Source organism: Globicephala melas, chromosome 10 (assembly GCF_963455315.2).
Source record: "Globicephala melas chromosome 10, mGloMel1.2, whole genome shotgun sequence".
Lineage (NCBI taxonomy): Eukaryota > Metazoa > Chordata > Mammalia > Artiodactyla > Delphinidae > Globicephala > Globicephala melas.
Genome location: NC_083323.1, coordinates 27,399,330 through 27,419,081, shown reverse-complemented (window position 1 = coordinate 27,419,081; position 19,752 = coordinate 27,399,330). Strand labels below are relative to the sequence as shown.

Here is a 19,752-nt window from a genome sequence, read left to right as displayed (position 1 = left end):
AAGTTTTGTGTATTTTCCTCTCCTGCTTTGGAAAGGGGGGAGGTTGGAAGGAGGGGAAGGATATGAATATCTAGACCATACCAGGCTCAGAAACCTCAGAACTGACCATCTTCTTACATCCCCAGTGTGGACACAGCCTCCCTCATTTTTTCCTGTGGCAGAAGCTCAAGAGCTGCCTCTGACTTCTGGGAGGTCTGTAGGAAATGAGGGAAGAACTGCTTTGGATTGCGTGCTGGATTTTTAAGATGCTCCGATCAATTTCCAAAGCCCCAGTATGCACACAGTATGATGCCAGCTTAAGTGAGGGGCTCCTGCAGAAATGAACTGTGTCAAGTCTTCTTTTCACCCTTTGAAACTATGCTACTGTTTTTACAGCTATGGAGCTGAAGAGCAGCTGCCTATCTGACTCTGGTTTCTTTATCTTAGAAGTTTCCATTTTTGTCTTTCCCCTGGTAGGCTTTCATCAGGGCAGCAATGTGGCCAGACAATTAATGGAAGACTACATTATTTTCAAGGAGTCAGTTTCCTCCCTCAGTCTGTTTTTCAAGTTATGCCACTGATTAAGAACTTCTGTTTCTACACAAAGTGGAAATTCAAGAAATTCAGCTTTCAAACTACTTATATTCCCAGTATTCATCTTTGTAAGTAGTCGTCATTGACTATTATGGTTTCTTGATTCCTCACAATTGTTTATCCAGCTTGCATACCATATTCATCTAATCCATTTGCATTTTCATATGTGATTACAGGTATTTATGATATATTCGATTTAAGAAAGAAAATGGGAAACATAGGCAAATGTTTCATCAGTCTTCAGTTTTAAAGAGCAAGTCAACAAATACAAAGGAAAATATTAATCCAAATATGTGAGAAATTTAACATTTTCTTCTCTCTATATATTTTTTCTTTCTTAACAGAAAACATGGATTGCACAATTAACAGCAGCAATCTCTTGCTTCACCAAGAGTCAGGAAACCAAGATGATGTCCATATTCACTTTGCCTGCAGAATCCTCGGAAATTTAAGGACCCAAAACAAGTGGCACACCTTTTTACACGTTGGGGATTAAGGTATTCTTTCATTCAAACTTGTAACACTTACCTAGTGATGAGCTAAAAGAAAATGTGCATTTTAAAGAAGTTCCAGAATTTAAGCTAGGAAATTCCTCAGCGTAGAGTAATAATGGCTGCAACAAATTTGAACCAGAAGGAATTTCTTGGTAAGTGTATACATGCTGATATCCAGACTACGTTATAATGCTTCAGTCAGGCTTGCAAGAGGGGTGAGGGAAGTATGATGCTATTATAATTCGTAAAAGGTGAATGATCAGGTAAATGCAGTATCAGGAGGAAAACAATGCCCACTGCTTGCATCTGATATGAATTCTAGCATCTTACTTTGTGTGTATCTGTAATGAAACCAAGTTTCCTACATGACTTATAAATCAGCCTTACTGCTCTACAGTCCTACCTCATACAAAGCTTGATTGCTCTTTTAACATACTAAGCAATGAATAATAAGGTCTCCATCTTTGTAGCAGTTTTTAAATTCCTAGTCTCCAACAGTTTATTTATCTCAGGTATACTTTATATAACTCTTAACATGGAAGGAGAAAATCCCAAAGACTAAATTCCATTGTTTTAAGAAAGAAAAAGCAAATATCTGTTCCAGTTTCACCAGTTAACAGTTTTACTTGGGAAATTTCATAGAAATAGTAGGATATCTTTCTCTAAATCTCACTTTTTGAAGAACAGTGGAGTTTGTCATAAAACTTCTTTCTGGTTTTGAGTGTGTGTGTGTGTGTGTGTGAGAGAGAGAGAGGAGAGAGAGAGAGAGAGAGAGACACAGTACAGTTACTTCGTCTTATTTGGCAGGACTTGAAACATCATTAGAATTTCTTAAGAAAGAGAGCTTGAACTATTATCATGGTGGAATATACTATTAACTACATGTAAGGAACTAGTTCTTATAGTCAGATTATATCAAAAGGAAATCCACAGATTTCAATTTCAGACATGGTACCTTTTGCAGTTTCCAAAATGGAAGTAGTAAATTTATCAACTTGGACTGCAAGACAAATTATACCTTAACTGATCTCCTTAAGCTGGAGAATGGGATAGAAAGGATGATGCTTGGGGAAGTCACATGCACAGTTAATTCTTTGAGAAAAATGTGATTTCACCATGTAAACCAGGCAGTATAGACAAGTGCAGCATAACAGTTATTTTCAAGGGCCAAGCACCATTAGAATGGAGGGTCACAGCCCATGTATAATAATGTCATATTTATTAGGAGTAAGTGAAAATGAAAGGAAAATCAGGAAGGCAGTAACTATGGTCAATGCCTAAGAATAAATGAGAAAAAAAAGGCAAAGTACAGGAGAACAAATTTCAAGTGAGTTCTTAGAGATGAAAAATATGTACTTTTTTAGAAAAAAGTTAACAATTTCTTGCAAGGATTTCTAGATATCAGCCAACTTAGGAAAAGGGCAATGGACTAGGTGATCTCCCAAGATTCCTTTTAGTCTGAGTCCAGTAAACATATATTTGTTTATATGTATAAAACTATTTTCTCCCTTAAATCTCATTAAAGGAAGAAAAAGACTGACTAAATTAACATGTAAATTTAATTAGTTAAGATGTAAAACAGCTTTTACAAAGAAATATTAGCACTTCTGTGTTCACTGCAGCACTAGTCACAATAGCCAAGATATGGAAAAAACCTTAATGTTCACCAACAGATGAGTGGATAAAGAAACTCTGGTACGTACATACAATGGAATTCTATTCAGCCTTGAAAAAGAAGGAACTTCTGCAATATGAAACAACATAGATGAACCTTGAGGACATTATGCTAAGTGAAATAAGTCAGTCACAGAAAGACAAATACTGCATGATTCCACTTATATGAGATTTCTAAAATACTCAAATTCATAGAATCAAAAAGAGTGGAATGGTAGTTGCCAGAGGCTGGGGGTAGGGGGAAATGGGGAGTTACTAATCAATGGGCATAAAGTTTCAGTTAAGCAAAATGAGTAAGCTCGGGAGATCTGCTGTACTGTACACTTTTACAAGAGTTGTCAAGAGGGTAGATCTCATGTTAACTGTTCTTACCACAATAAGATAAAAAAAAGAATATACTATGTATTTAAAGTGAAATTCTATAAAGCTCACAAAAGAGCATATCTAATATATAATATATTAAGTGCTTGAGGATATACATGTTATTGTCTTCAGAGGGAAACACAGAGTAAAATGAAAAATCCCTTCTGGAACTTTGGTTCCCAGGGGAAAAAAAAAAATCAGTAAAAAGCAATGGTACATTGAGCCTTTAAATGGTCACCTGGGTATTAAATGTACAATGAAAGAAGAGATTAATATTGTTTAATATTTTTTAGTTTTGTTATTTTTCTCAATAATGAATGAAATGAAAAGGGGCTGTCTCGAGCAAAATAGCATTAGTAATTTCTCTTGAAATATGAACTTAATTACTAGTCTTAGTTGAACATTAAAGCACACCCATTGTGAGGTTGGGCTTGACATATATATATACACTATTAATACTATCTATAAAATAGATAACTGAGAACCTACTGTATAGCACAGGGAACTCTATTCAGTGCTCTGTGGTGACCTAAATGGGAAGAAAATCCAAAAAGGGATATATGTATACGTATAGCTGATTCACTTTGCTGTACACTAGAAACTAACACAACATTGTAAAGCAACTATACTCCAATAAAAATTAATTTAAAATAATAAAGCACACCCATTGTCTATATCCAAGTGCAAAGTTCTAAATCTGTAAATAAATTAATGTAAAATGGCTAATTTTTTAAATAGACAAAATAATTTAGTCACAGAATATACTAGAAATTATTTTTTAATATCTTTAGCATATTTTTTAAAAAAGCAACAATTCAATAAAGGATTCTTCCATTGTTCTTTATACAGATTCAAATGTTATATAATTTATCAGTTACATTTATAATCAATAACCTTCCACTCACTGAGTTTAGAAACCACAGTATTTACTGAGCTAAACTCTCTCACAAATAAGGCACGACTACATGATCACAAGTAGTAAACAACACAATGAATCCAAAAACTAAACAAAATATTCATGCAAAAGTATCTACAGAAGTTATGAATATATGATCCAGTTCAAGAAGTACAGAATGTCATATACATAACTGCATCATGTTACAGTAAATTCACTACTTCTACAGGGAGAGGACCTAGCTATTTCCAATTCTGCTTTATACAATTTTACATAAATTTAGTAAGTTTATGCACAGTATTCACATTTGCAACAATAACTGATCATTAAAATTCAGGCAAAGGGCAATTAAGACAATAATGTGTGGTACATTATATAATTACAGAATACCATTCATCAAGCTCTTGTCTAGGAATACTAAATTGATGGCACGTTTAAATTTTGTGGATCAAATCATCCATGGTTTCATAGCCAAAGTGCATTTAAAAAAAACTGCTGTAGTCAAATAGGTCATGAATATCAAAATATATGATCATAATTTGCTTTCCACTTAAAAGCTAAACATCTTTATGCAAATGCAAGGTTAAAAAAAAGTGGCTTTTAAGTTCCCAAAACTATAAAATAATCATAAAGCCTCTTCAAGAGAGATGGGGAACTAACAAATTTGGCAGTTACTATGTAACACTACTATGAAGAAACTATTAAACTAGCTAATTCCACATTAAGAGGTAGTTGAACAAAATTACACACTGCATTGAGGTTGTTGTGTTTGTTTCCCTCTTTTTTTCAAAATAAACAAATCCTATACCAGCAGCTTTGTCTTCTTTCTACTAAAAATTCTGTAGGTGTAGGTGTAGTTTATTGTACACTAACCCAGCAAGACTTGATTTTAACTCACATTTCTGTGCTTGGGTTTAGAATTTACTAACAGGTGATGCCAATAGGCTTTGCATTAGAGCTGAGAGCTGGGACTCCATACGTGCCAGCTCTAAATCACTGACAAATAGTACCAGCAGACATCTAAAATGTCGAACCAGTAAGCACTCAGAAGATGACTTTTTAATTAAAAGAAACAGAAAACCCTTTAATTTTTGTTTCCAAAACATCTTATTGGTGAGATTAATAGCAAAATATTGTTTCATTTCTAAATATAATAGCCTAATTATTTGGGGCCTAGGAAGTGAGATTAGCTAGATGAAGAGTAGAAAATCACTTAAATACATATGGTTATATTTGTTGTCCCCACAATTTTTTATGAATATGTGGGTGGGGGGACAAGACAGGGATAGGCCTTCAGTGCACCCAACTGGGAGATGAGTGAACAAATATTCTAAGCCAGAAGAATTCCCGTGAAGTTTCATATCATAAAAAAATAATAACAATAGTGCTGTGAATGTTTTTCCAACATGCTTATTAATTTACTTATAAGTACAGAATTAAGACTATTTGAAAGAATTTATATGAAAATGCATAAATAATTTTAGCTCAATTTTTATTATCCAACTTATTTTTAATAAAGATCCACTGTATTTCTTCATTCTATACGCTCAAGGATATATGTTTATTTGAGTCCAGGGACTCAATCAGGGTCCTTAGTAGCTACTGACAACAGAGTTTACTTAAATGGGTTTTTTAAATAATTAAATGAATATATGGCAATCTCTTTGTTTGTATACATTATAGGAAGAGCATAAACATAATTTCAGCATGATATTTGAAAGCAAGTGTACATTATAAACTATGTATTATAAATGAAATATTAGCTCCCATCCTTCCCTATTACCAAATGATTGCACTGAATGAATATATAGCTTTACTTTCTTCAGAGTAATAAACCAATATTAATGAGTTCTCTCTTCAGATGTTCTCCAATTTTCCAAATTAATAAGACTGATAAAGTTCAATTCCATTGTTCAGCATCCAAATAAGCTAATTTTTAATTACCCTCAATTTGCCAGTCTGTTTCAGTTCTAGTTATAATTTGGGGATTTCTAAATACATCTGTTTTTGGCGATACTCTATTATCCAACTGTTATTTCAAGGTAATTTCATAGCATTATTTTTGCAGAGTAAACAGATACACAGTTGATATGGAACCCCAAATTCAGAACCTTTTAAAATTTAAGTCAAATTTAAAACTTAAAAAATTTCTTCCCTATTAGGTAAGAAGAGAATATAAAGCAGAATATTTAATGTCTCCTTACCATTTTGTATTTGTTTTCACAGATAAGACTATAGCAATATCAGTTACTAGCTTTAAGATGCAAAATCTATAAAACAATTACAGTGAAGCTGAGCTATGCTTGAGAAGGTTAAACCAAATTACCTTGAAAAAAGCAGATCCATTAAAAAAGCAAATTCAGATTCTTGAAGATGCTGGAGAGACAAAATGAGGATATAAAATGAAGGCTAATCTCAGAAGACTTCCCACTTAAACAGAGAATACAAGCATTATACAACTTCTATTATTCACCTTCCAACTGGGGATGAGGGTGGGAAGTTTTGTAGGATTCTTAAGACTACGTGGGAGTTTAAAAATGAGATAGAAAAAGACAAAAAGAAAAATTAACCCTAATCTTTAAAATACAACCCGAGGATAACCATAAAATAATTTTCCAGGTTTTCATAAAATCCACCCAAGAGAATTTAATCAGTATTGTTAAAATAAAAACCATGTTTGAATTCATAGTTAATATTTAAATATAATCTGTATTTGGAACACTTGAGTAGTAAATTTGTAACATAACAATGCAACTGAGCTATGGACCTGTGTATAAGGGAAAAAAAGCTTTATAGTTCTATGCATTTCACAATGAGAATATTTAATATAATGTGTTATTGTGCAACATAGCTGATATGGTAACATCACCCATGTACATTTCTTGATACTAAATGTGGGAGAAAGAAGTAAGCTATGGAAGTGCATTCATGTCATTTCTGAACAATGAAATTATATTTAAAAAAATACATTGCTATTTTCCGTCCAAAATTCATTTCCATCCAAAATTTATTTACATTTCATTGGCTACTTCTAAACTTGGCATGAAAGCTATTCCAGGGTAAATGGAAAAAAGTAATGAAAGATGGGCTTGAGTCTCACAAAAATAGAAGAGTTTTACTTAATAACATTCCAAAATATATGAATTCTAATTTGGTTTAGTATTGCAACCACTGTCCAAACCGAATAGTAGTAGTCCAAGATATCTATTAAGTGTATTATTAAAAATCTAATGTTAGTGTAATATTACTCTGAAGTTGTGATAACCCATTATCCTTGCAAGTCATTGAAACATGCATCACAGACACGAACAGGCTTCTTGGAAGAAGGAGTTAAGGCATTTTTGGCTGAACACTCAGCACAGAAGATATTTCCACATTGTCTGCAGTGATGCTGTAAATGACAAAAATTAAACATTTTTAAGCATAAAAACTACCAAAAGTATTATGAGACTACAAGAATACAGCAAACTTCACTGTGAAGGTATACTAACTTTCAAGTGATTAGCATTTAATAATATAAAATCTCAGTATGTCGATTTAATCCCTTAGTTAATTTGAATGCTTCCTATTTAATCAGATACTGTACTAAACATTTAATATGGAATTTATCTTGGAATTCTCAGAAGAACCTTAGGAGGCATTTTAATGCCTTAATAAAGTGCTTAATAAAGCACTTCTATCAGGTGAAAATTATTCCTATTTATAAAATGTTTCAGGCATAATTTCTTCAATAGGAATATAAACTTGAAACATCACATAATGGCATTATTTAAAATGATTTTTTTTTTTTTTTTTTTTTTTGCGGTACGTGGGCCTCTCACTGTTGTGGCCTCTCCCGTTGCGGAGCACAGGCTCCGGACGCTTAGGCTCAGCGGCCATGGCTCATGGGCCCAGCCACTCTGCGGTATGTGGGATCTTCCCGGACCGGGGCACGAACCCGTGTCCCCTGCATTGGCAGGCGGACTCTCAACCACTGCGCCACCAGGGAAGCCCTAAAATGATTTTTTTATCTCTGCTTTTTTTCCTTTAAGAGAACCCTATGATGACTAAAACATGAGTTTAATACTGATGCACTGGTTCAGAAAATGATTATCCAAGAGAGTAACTCAGTAGGAAGGTAATAACTGAATTTAAAACTAAAATAGAAACACACTAACCAGAAACAAGATTTCATGAAACTTAATTCTATGTAGTTGTAAATTAAAGTTAATAAATGGCAAAACTTTTAAAATCTGTCAAATGCAGGACAATTTCGATGGTTAAAACATTGTCACTGAGAAATAAAATCAAGAACCACAGCAATATAACAAAACCATTTACCCGTCTCACGGTTACTGAAAAGCCTTTCCCACAGGCCATACAGTTTTGTACTTCATTGTCTTCAGCCCACTTTCTATTCAACGCTTGTGTATGTTTGATCTATTCAAAAAAAAAAATACATTATAATGTTCAGTGCTGTAAAGAATGATAATTTCTAAGTTGGTGGCCAAGTTTTAAAATGGATAAAATTTTAAAAATCAGAAATACTTTGGTCAACTTCCATTATCATAGTTGTTACATAATTAAGTCTGAATGACAATAAATAAATAAAGCAAAGCAAGTTTTATACCTCAAAGGCATTGGTAATTTCTAACCTTTGGTGATTTCCCATTCATTCTAACCCTAAGGATCAATCCTTCCTTGGAACTCTGAGCATATAATCAGATCACTTCTTTATCACATAGCAACTCATTCATTCCTTTGTGCTCTTCCCAATAATGACAATTCATGAATGATGTGGCTCTCTAATCATTGGGGTCTCAGATAAGTTCTTTAAATCTTATATTTAATTACCTGTAACACCTGCAATACTGCTACACAGGCAGTAGCCATTCAAAAGTATTATTAAATATGAGATTTTTTTTAAATGCTGAAAATATACTTTTCACTAAGAGGTAAATTCTAGACTAAAAAACTGCCTCATACACCAGGTGACTCACTTGAAGGGACTGATTCTCTCTGCCCAGTTCCTGCACTGCTGCAGTTGTATTATCCAGCTTTCTTTGCAATTCTAGTACTTTGGTTTGAAGCTTTTCTATTTCACCTTCTCCTTTAAGACACCTGAAATAGATTGCAAAAACAATTCATTTTTAAAAAATCATTAAAGACCCTCTCTGAACACAGATAATGAACTACTTTAGTAACTTTAAACATAATACATTAATTTCAACTCTGTTGTAAGGGTTAATTTTTAAATGGCTACTTAAATACCTGCAGGAGCACTTTTCTCAAGACTTCTATTTTTTTAAATGTGGAGTACAACAACCTTTTTATCACTTAGCATGGAAATAAACTAATTTTAATAGACATCAACCACCTTTCTAGTAGTGCCCTCCTTTCATCTTGATTATTTTGAACCGTTGCTTCCAATACTGCAATTTCACCCCGTAAGTCGTCCGTCTGTTTCTCAAGCTCACTGACTCTCCGTTGACTGGACTGCCACTCCTTCTTTATGGTGCCCAAGTTTTCATTTAATGCTGTAATCTGCATGGTAAGTTTAGTCTCATTTTCTTCATGCTGCTTCATTCCTACTTCTTTTTCTTTTATTTCGGAAAGCTGAGAAAAGGAAAAACAGTGGGTAAAAAACCTATTACAAAAGTAGTGCAAAATTTAAGTTAGTTGCTGAACTTTAAATATTGGCAACATAAATAATAACTTCTTCAGGGAAGAAGGCACTGATAAAACTGATTCCACAAACATCTGTGTAGTTTGAACTGACAATGGTCATAACATTGAAATGGTGGTCAGCAAGCCTCTTATAAGATCAAACTAAAGTAAAGCAATTTGAGATTTTCCTTTTTTCCACTAGAACAGGGGAAGAACACATAGTTAGGGATAGCAAGGTGCCCTGGAGATAGAGCTGGCATTTTCTTATGTCTCAAATTCCAAATGCATCCTTTTGTCTCTATCAACCTGCCAAAAAAACAGAACTTCAAATCACTGTGTGAACTTGAAATTGCAGTTCTTCAATGAAAACATTCAGCAGTCAATTTATCTGGGGATATCTGGACTTAATTCAACAGAGGAAAGCCAGATGCTTCCCATTTGGCATGCACAAGTTAGGGAAGGAAAAGTAGACTTTGGTCATTGTAATTCCAAACTGAAGTTTCCGTTCCCCCTTATCAACATTCAGTTTGACCAAACAAATGAGTTTAACATGATTAGCATTCATGCCATTTACCTCAATCTACATAGTTATAGGTTTGTTTGTTTTTCTGGCACTAAAAGTGCCCCCCCATCATGTTTTATTGAATTTTCACTTATATAAACCAAAATATAATCACAGAATAAAATATTTCCAATCACATGTCAGCTATTTAGACAAATCAGATCTCTTGTCTTAAATCAAAAATTAAATGTTAGGTGAGCATTTGAATCATAATTTTTAAGTAGAAAAACCCTCTCTTACTGGATTAATTTACAAAATCAATTAAAAAACACACCTCCCACCACTAACTTACCAGTTTAGCTTCCTTCTCCATAAATTCTTTCTTCAGCTCATCTTCTTCCTTTTTCATCTGCTCTTTTAGCATTTGCTGGGCTTTCTTCTCCTGTTCAAGGGTTGCCTTTAGGGAATCTACTTTCCCTTGAAGCTCTAATTTCTGCTGAATCAAAAGCTGTTTGGCATCCTTGAGATTTGTTACCTCCTATGAGAAAGTGAGGCCAAAATGAACCATCCTTTATAGTAAAAAAAAAAATGTAGCTGAAATTTATGCAACTTATTACAATACAAACAAAGAGTTTTAGCCTCTTACAAGAGTCTTAAAGTTCAGTATTTCAAACAGTTGATTAAAAAGGTGAAATATTATGTACTTCCTCCTCAACAATCATTTAAATTCAAGTGATGCTTTGCATGCATATGTTTTGATTAAATTATGTGAAAATTTTCTACACCTTATTTTCCCTTTCTTCATTTAGGAAGCATTTATTGGTTCAACATTTAGGCATCACACACTGTGTCACGTTCTAGGGATATATATATATAAAGATGAATTATATACATTCCCTGCTTTAAGGAAGTCACAGTCTGGAAGAACATAATGACATAAAGAGGTAAGTAATTATAAAGCAAAATGGCAAGTATACTGATAGACATAAGAGGTATTATGAGAGCACTCAAGGGAAAATCCAACCTTTCTCTAAGAAAATGACATTTTACAAACACTTTACAAAGCAAATTATAAGCAGTTAATTTTTTCAGGTGGCATGCCAGTCATGCTAATGATAGGAAAAATGTTCTAAACAACAGATTATTAAAGGATTTTAGGAAGAAAAACGATTAAAAAACAATCCCTTAAAATCTTAATTCTAAACTCTTACATATTTTGAAGTTTACTATCTGTAAGCATAACGGATAGCTCTGTCGATTATCACCTCAATAAAATCTAAACTTTTAGGGTTACTTTGCTTTATTCAGTAATTTGAAAACAAAGGTAACATAATTTCAATATGTGTATAGATATTATGCAACACGAGCACTGTGAGAGCGAGAGTATTTGTCAAAAAACAGCAAAACAATGTGCCTGGCACATAGTATGTCCTAAAATAAATAAATAAAATAAATATATATACACAAATCTTTTTAACAACACTAATACAATACAAAAGGAAAAACAATGATTATCTTCACATACCTTTATGCTTTCTTGCTTGTGAGACTTGAGTTCTTCACTCAATTTAGCAATTTCTTTTTCTTGTCTACACTTAATTTCCTCTATCTCTGCCAATTTACATTTTTCATTTACTAGTTCTTTTTCTTTCAGTGACTATAGAAAAAATGATTTATTAAAAAAGTTTTAAAGTAAATACTTAAAAGTAATATAACAAAAATGACTGCTACTATTTATGACTGTCTCTGCCCCTTCCACCTTAGTTAACTTGAGCAAATTATTTACCTTCTCTTGCCTCTGTGTCCTTATTTATACAATATGAACAAAAAGATCATTATAAGGATTAAATAGTTACAGTAACTATTAAAATTAATAGTGCCTGGCTAAAGTTTAGCTAAAACTACCATCTTATGCTTATTATCATCATCACTATCTTTATATAGGGCGCCTAGGGAGGAGGAGTATACATTATCTAATCTCTATGCCAGGTAGCTCTTTTTAATCATTTTATAGGTAAAGGAACAAAGACTTAGAGCAGTTAAATAAGCTATTAAAAGTAGAACCATAAAACTAAAACAAGATCTGCCTGATCTAAAACCCTTGTAATTAAAGGCCTCTAAACTATAGTTCTATCAGAATTTTCTAACCTTGAGGCACAAATCATAAATTTCATGCCAGCCTCACCAGCGCCATCACTACAAAAACATCCACCAATTTTTAAAAATAATTCAGAGGTAATTCCCTGGCGGTCCAGTGGTTAGAACTCCGTGCTCTCACTGGCAAGGGCCTGGGTTTGATCCTTGGTCAGAGCACTAAGATCCCACAAGCCACACAGTGCAGCAAAAAATAAAAAAACACATAATTCAGGAACTGCACAAATAAAATATACCAAGAACTTCAGGAACTGTACACTTCAGAATAATATCAGCTGATGGAAATATAAAATTTCAATTATGAAACCAAAAACTGTTTCCTAGAATTTGAATTTCTCATTCATATAAAATTTTAACTGATCTTTAAACGTACTGGTCATAATACAATGCTTTCAACTTTATAACTTAGCATCATTTATATAAAATACACCCCTACTTACCTTTAGAAAAAGCTGGTTCTTAATTTTAAATACTAAGATTCTAGATTTAGTCAGAAAATAAAATACCTTTTCTTTCTGTATATCCTGTAGTGCTTTACTCTGCTCCTTCAATTGCTGTTCTTTCTTTGCTAAATCTTGCTCCAAAGTAGCCTTGGTGGTCTTCAGTTCTTGAATCAATTTATTTTGGTTTCCAATTTGATTTCTATTTGAAATCAAGTCCTCCTGTGCTAGAGAAAGCTTCTCTTCTACAGACTTATAAAAACAATTTCCCCAAATTATTACGTCATTTTTTGGCAAATTTCAACAGAAACATAATAGTTAACAAGTTATACATAAGTTATGCATAGCATAGTGGAAAGTAATATACTTTAAAAAGATAGTAAATGGGCAGAAGACCTAAACAGACATTTCTCCAAAGATATACAAATTGCCAATAAACACATGAAAGGATGCTCAACACCACTAATCATTAGAGAAATGCAAATCAGAACTACAATGAGGTATCACCTCACACCAGTCAGAATGGCCATCATCATAAAATCTACAAACAATAAATGCTGGAGAGGGTGTGGAGAAAAGGGAACCCCCTTGCACTGTTGGTGGGAATGTAAATTGATACAGCCACTATGGAGAACAGTATGGAGGTCCTTAAAAAAACAGAACTACCATATGACCCAGCAATCCCACTACTGGGCATATACCCTGAGAAAACCATAATTCAAAAAGAGACATGTACCACAATGTTCATTGCAAGACTGTTTAGAATAGCCAGGACATGGAAGCAACCTAAGTGTCCATCGACAGATGAATGGATAAAGGAGATGTGGCACATATATACAATGGAGTATTACTCAGCCATAAAAAGAAACAAAATTGAGTTATTAGTGAGGTGGATGGACCTAGAGTCTGTCATACAAAGTGAAGTCAAAAAGAAAAAAACAAATACCGTATGCTAACACATATATATGGCATCTAAAAAAAATAGTTCTGATGAACCTAGGGGCAGGACAGGAATAAAGACGCAGACATAGAGAATGGACTTGAGGATATGGGGAGGGGGAAGGGTAAGCTGGGACAAAGTGAGAGAGTAGCATGGACATATATACACTACCAAATGTAAAATTGATAGTGGGAAGCAGCCACATAGCACAGGGAGATCAGGTCGGTGCTTTGTGACCACCTAGTGGGGGGGATAGGGAGGGTGGGAGGGAGACGCAAGAGGGAGGAGATATGGGGATATATGTATAGCTGATTCACTTTGTTATACAGCAGAAACTAACACAACATTGTAAAGCAATTATAACTCCAATAAAGATGTTAAAAAAGTTAAATTAAAAAAGATAGTATGTTATGCCCTTCAGTAAGATGATGTAAAAGAGAAAGAATGCTAGATAACTAACTCTCTTGCCTATGCAAAATACTTGTAGTATTTTCCATAGGCAAGTATAAAATAATAAAACGGAAGCAATTCCAAAGCTTTAGAAACAATCTGTATTTACTAGCTAAGTGATACGAAGAATATCAAATAAGTAGGAACCATATCAAACACACTCAGAGAACATATACATAATGAGAAGATATGGGGAGACATGGGAAGAAAGCAATTTAAAAAGATAGTTAAACGTGACATATATGCATACATGTTTTGTAGGATCTATGATGGCCCTTGACACGCTAAAAGGTTTATTTAATAAATAGAAAGGGATTTTTGTCTTGGGGGAAAAAATGTATTTCTAATCTGCCAACCTGATTAAGTGAACTAAAAGAGTAAAGTCAACCAGACATCTGAGGCTCTACTTCTAACAAGGCCATCACCCCCATCCTCTTAACTTCTCATCTGTGTGGTAGAAGTAGCTCTGTCAGTTAACACAGTCCATAGTTACTAACTGTTCGAAGGCCCAAATATTTCAAGAAGCTGAAGCTGGGGAAACAGCAACTTTTTGACTCATTAGGTTTTGATTTGGAGGTGGATATGGTAACAGGTGGGGAATGGAAAATGGCAGGAACCTTGCCACTCTCAGCTGCTAAGGGAAATAACTCTAAGATGCTCTTCCACCATCTAGAAGTTGTTTATCTTTCTTATTCTGGAGATACAGTTTCTTTGGAAAAAAAGGCAGAAGATACAATTCAGGAGGAATCACTGCTATCTAGGCTTGGCTACAGTAAGCATTTGATAAAGAATCGATGAAAAATAAATGAATAAATGAAAACCTTATTTAAAGGGCTTTACTTAAGCTTCCTGAAAGAGATTATTCCTTACAAATAACCCGGTTCAGAAGTCTTTTCTGATATAAATCAAATTTCCATTTTCAATAGTTTCCAGTAGAACACTAAAAACTGTAAGACTTCCTTTTTGGAAAAGACTTAAAGTCATCTAGTCCTTTACTAATCAAGCAGCTAAGCTTTAATTGAGTATACTACTAAGGTAGACAGGAGGGTAAAAGATGGTCCTGGACTTAAAGAAGCTGACCATATAGCCTGGAAAACAGAACCAGGGTATAAAATGGAAGTTGTACAGGGTATTAGAGCATTTGCTATGTGCCAAATGCACAGAAAAACGAGTGTGAGTGTATTCTCTGTGGAATGTTTAAAGAAGGCTTTGTGGGCATGTCGGAACTGACCTAAGTATCACAAAAGGTGAGAGTGATTTCATAGAAAAAGAATAAAATTTGACAAAGCCTAGCCCATGCTGTCTATAGCAATTGTAATTCGGTAACAGAGGTCCTGATCTAATGCTAAAGAATACCAACACTTGCTAGAGCCTAAAAGCAAGAACACCCCCAATCTCTGACCACAGAATTCCAAAATGCCCATGGTTTAAATAACAGCCTATAAAATTCTGAACTCACAAAATCCTAGTGACTAAATCTTTAAAGTCAAGTTCAAAATCTGCACTATTTTCTGAGCCAAGACATGTTGTTCTACCTTGCCTCTGAATATTCATCTATGTCATTCAGCAGTATACTGCCGTTTCAAATTTTCCTTTTATCTTTCTTGCTTCAGACTATATTATTTTCATCTGCTCAGCATCTTTTCCCTTGGAGAACTCCCTCTTCCATTAGATGGTTTACTGGGGCTATCTTTAACCCACCCACTGCTACTGGAATAAGCAAATCTCTGAGTATATCAAGTACCAACCCTGATCCTGAATACCCCAATCACATTATAGTAATGTAGCAAAGAAAAAGATTTTCTACACTGTTCTGTGGTAGCTGTTGGTGGGTTTTTTTTGGGGGGGGGGGTCTGTTCAACAATTTTTCTCTTTTCTCTTTCAAAATAAAACTTTAAAATTTTTAGTTATTATTTTTTCTTGATGTTCGATGAAATGACATAAAGAACAGTACTAGGCTAAGAAGATTTACATTTAATTCTAAACTTTTTATCCTAGAATTTTCACTTCACTGAGGGTGCAAAATTTACAGTTAAACGCCACTTCTACCTTTCCTGGAAAACAAAGAATAGCACACAGCATAGCCAGTTTGAAATATACAGTCAACAAATTTTAGTATTTCATAAATAATCCAGCAGATGGGGCTAAAGGCATAGATCAAGCCAGCCGGTCTTGCATTCTACTGGTGTCTTGGTATACACTATCAGCCCACAGATGGCAGCCTTGACTTACGTGTCATGTTACAAGGTTCTGAACGTCTCCCTTTCTCTCTTATACATAAGGTCATATAATAGTCACTGAAGCAAAAGAATGGCTGATCCATTATTCTGACCTATTATAAATATTATTTGAACTTTCCTAGGAATTTCTTTTTTAAAAAATTAAGTAGTTCAGATACCTGTCATTTTGGAAGGATTAACGTCCAAATATCCTATTTCATAAAAAAATAAAACAGGATATTTTGTCAATATCCTATTTTATAAAAATTTGTCAATATCCTATTTTATTAAAAAATTTCAATATCCTATTTTATATTTGTCAATATCCTATTTTATAAAAAAAATTCTAGTGAAATGATGGTAAAACAATAAAGGGCTACTGGTCTTCCCCAGTGGCATAGTGGTTAAGAATCTGCCTGCCAATGCAGAGGACATGGGTTCTAGCCCTGGTCCGGGAAGATCCCACATGCTGCAGAGCAACTAAGCCCGTGCACCACAACTACTGAGCCTGCACTCTAGAGACTTAGAGCCACAACTGCTGAGCCTGTGTGCCAACTACTGAAGCCCAAGCGCCTAGAGCCCACGCTCCGCAACAAGAGAAGCTGCCACAATGAGAAGCCCGCGCATCGCAAGGAAGAGTACCCCCGCTCACCACAACTAGAGAAAAGCCCACGCACAGCAACGATGACCCAACACAGCCAAATTAATTAATTAATTTTTTAAAAAAAGGGCTATGAATCAGAAGAGCTGAGATCCAATCATCGTTCTGTTATTGTGCAAACACTAGGCCTGTCACTAATCAAGCAGGGCCTCAGTTTCATCTGCAAAAGGAAGCTTTGAAGAGAGAGTCTATCCATGGCCTCTCAACAGTTGTTAAACTCCACAACAGCCTTATCCCTCTGTCTTTCTCTTCTTGCCCATGTTTACATTTGAATTTTTCTTTTGTGTATAAAATTAGAACATGATGTAGCTTTCGGGCATAATAAAAATAATTGTTGGCTTAATGAAAAAAATACTGATTTAAAAGATCTAAGTCTTATTACTGTGTTATGCTCTTGGGTAAATAATACATCCATATGAAGAAAAAACGTGATTTCTACAGAACTTCTACTCAGTCATTAGGTTTCATCTTCTCTATCACCTCAGTGTCCTTGGAATTCATGCACATTCTGCATCCTTACTACTACCAGCCCGAGCTGTCACCATCCGCACTTGGACTACCACAAAGTCTCCTCTCTCATCCCAACGTTCAGCCACGTTCCCCTACAATCCATTCCTTCTCCTGCAGCCAGTTATTGGCCTAAAATACAAATCCGAGCACATCCTTTCAGTGGTTCCCTCCTGCCTTTAGGATAAAGTCCAAACTCTTCCACAAACCCTCCCTGACTTGCAACAGTATTGTAAAGGAAAGCTAATAATAATTTAAAGCTACTTAGAGAATATAGGAAGTAAGACACTTTCTAAATGTCAGGTGGTATTTTTTTTAAAGAACTCTTGCTAATTGTGAACTATATATATATATATATATAATATCTACTGTTGGCCCTATGAAAATTCTTTTACCCAGTCTCCTGTTTGTCAGATCATTAGTCACCACTGATTCCTTCACTTCCTTGCACCTTGTACGTTTTGAAACGCCCTTTTGTTTCATATTCTCTCTCCCATTAATCTCTTCTGTTCCATCCTCTTTAACTCCAGTTCTAATCAGCTCACAGCTAGATTACTGGAGTTTATGGAGGAAGGAAGGGAGATAGCCTCTTAACTAATCTCCCCAGCACTAGTTTACGCCAGATCCAAACCAAGCTGCTATCTATAAACCAGTTCCAGGTTGTTGCCTAAATTATACCTTCTTCATTTTATTCCTCTGCTTAGACTCTTCATCCCCCCCGCAACCCAATATAAAGTCCAGTCAGTCGTCCTTGCTAGGCATCTAAGATACCTCACAGTTTGATCCCAACCTTTTTAACTTTAACTTCCAAACACAAACCAGCACTCTAGCAAGACAATTATGGTGACTGCCTCCTGGCTTTGCTGGTTCCCACTGCTGCACCTTTTCTCAAATGTGCCCCTGAGTGAACTGATCTTTCTCAGGACTCTCTGTGTATTCAAATTCTTATATCCTTCAGGACCTGGTCAAGTCCTACCTCCTTCATAAAGCCTTCCCTATAGCAGCCTATGAATAAAGTGACATAGCATATTTATGTATATTATATATAAAAATATTCTGTGATTTTCAACAGAACTTTTCAATAAGGCATTTTAAATTAAGAAACAAAAATCCAAACATAGGAAAGAATCAAAAAGCATACTATTTCACTATGACAAAAAAGAGAAATGGCCGGGGCTTCCCTGGTGGCACAGTGGTTGAGAGTCTGCCTGCCAACGCAGGGGACACGGGTTCGTGCCCCGGTCCGGGAAGATCCCATGTGCCGCAGAGCGGCTGGGCCCGGGAGCCATGGCCGCTGAGCCTGCGTGTCCGGAGCCTGTGCTCCGCAACGGGAGAGGCCACAACAGTGAGAGGCCCGCGTACCGCAAAAAAAAAAAAAGAGAGAAATGTCTAACTCTTCTGCGAGAGAATACAAATGTTCCATTTCACTTAGAGAATTGATACCTTAATGCTACATAAAAATTGTTTACCCTATTTCCATAGCCTTCATTTTAGTAAAAATGATACTTTAATCAGTATTGCCAAGGACAGAATATCCATATATGTTTAGATAATTAAGGTTAAGTTTACTTTGAGCTATAATCTAATTTTAATCATTATGCATTCCAGTAGTCTTGGGAAGTTGACTAATATATAAAACTGAAGTTAATATTGTTTGACAAGCAACAGTAAAACTGCTTGCATTTTCACAAGTGGTTTACATTTAAAACTCCTCAGATTTTTTTTAGGGCTTCCCTGGTGGCGGTCCGCCTGCCGACGCAGGGGACGCGGGTTTGTGCCCCGGTCCGGGAGGATCCCACATGCCGCGGAGCGACTGGGCCCGTGAGCCATGGCCGCTGAGCCTGCGCGTCCGGTGCCTGTGCTCCGCAATGGGAGACGCCACAGCAGTGGGAGGCCCACATACCGCAAAAAAATAAAAAAACTCCTTAGATTTTTTTAACAGCAGTCCGTTTTAAAAGTTATTTTTTTTACATAAAGGCAGCAAAGTCCTTAGATAAGCCAATGTAGCAATTAACAATTTCCAAATTATTTCTATTAAAGATGTTATTTTTAAATGCCTGTATTTACATATATATTTTGTTATATAAAACAATTTAAAAAGCATGTTTCTCCAAATATAATAATTCAACAGAAAAGAAGCATGATATTCCACAAATACTAACATTCCTGTGCCCATTTGTGTTCAAATCAATCATTTAATGAATGTCTATAAACAACTTATTGGTTTTTATCAT

General features: G+C 35.0%; 2 protein-coding genes across 4 annotated transcripts in view; one reads left to right on the top strand and one right to left on the bottom strand.

The window, feature by feature from the left end:
* PLEKHG7 (pleckstrin homology and RhoGEF domain containing G7) overlaps positions 1-1,025 on the top strand; it is an 88,676-nt gene extending 87,651 nt beyond the window's left edge. The window contains 1 exon segment of the mRNA XM_060306262.1: positions 918-1,025. Within this exon segment, the coding sequence (XP_060162245.1) occupies positions 918-1,025 (108 nt within the window).
* A 2,841-nt stretch (positions 1,026-3,866) lies between these two features.
* Positions 3,867-19,752, bottom strand: part of EEA1 (early endosome antigen 1) — a 131,335-nt gene continuing 115,449 nt past the window's right edge. For 2 of the 3 annotated variants that reach the window (XM_030856399.2, XM_030856401.2), the window contains 7 exons: positions 12,808-12,993; positions 11,673-11,804; positions 10,500-10,685; positions 9,356-9,594; positions 8,979-9,099; positions 8,320-8,418; positions 3,867-7,390 (listed from right to left, as the gene is read on the bottom strand). In XM_030856399.2, coding sequence (XP_030712259.1) covers positions 7,268-7,390; positions 8,320-8,418; positions 8,979-9,099; positions 9,356-9,594; positions 10,500-10,685; positions 11,673-11,804; positions 12,808-12,993 — 1,086 coding nt within the window. In that variant the 3' untranslated portion in view covers positions 3,867-7,267. The other variant, XM_030856403.2, reaches the window with a different exon arrangement.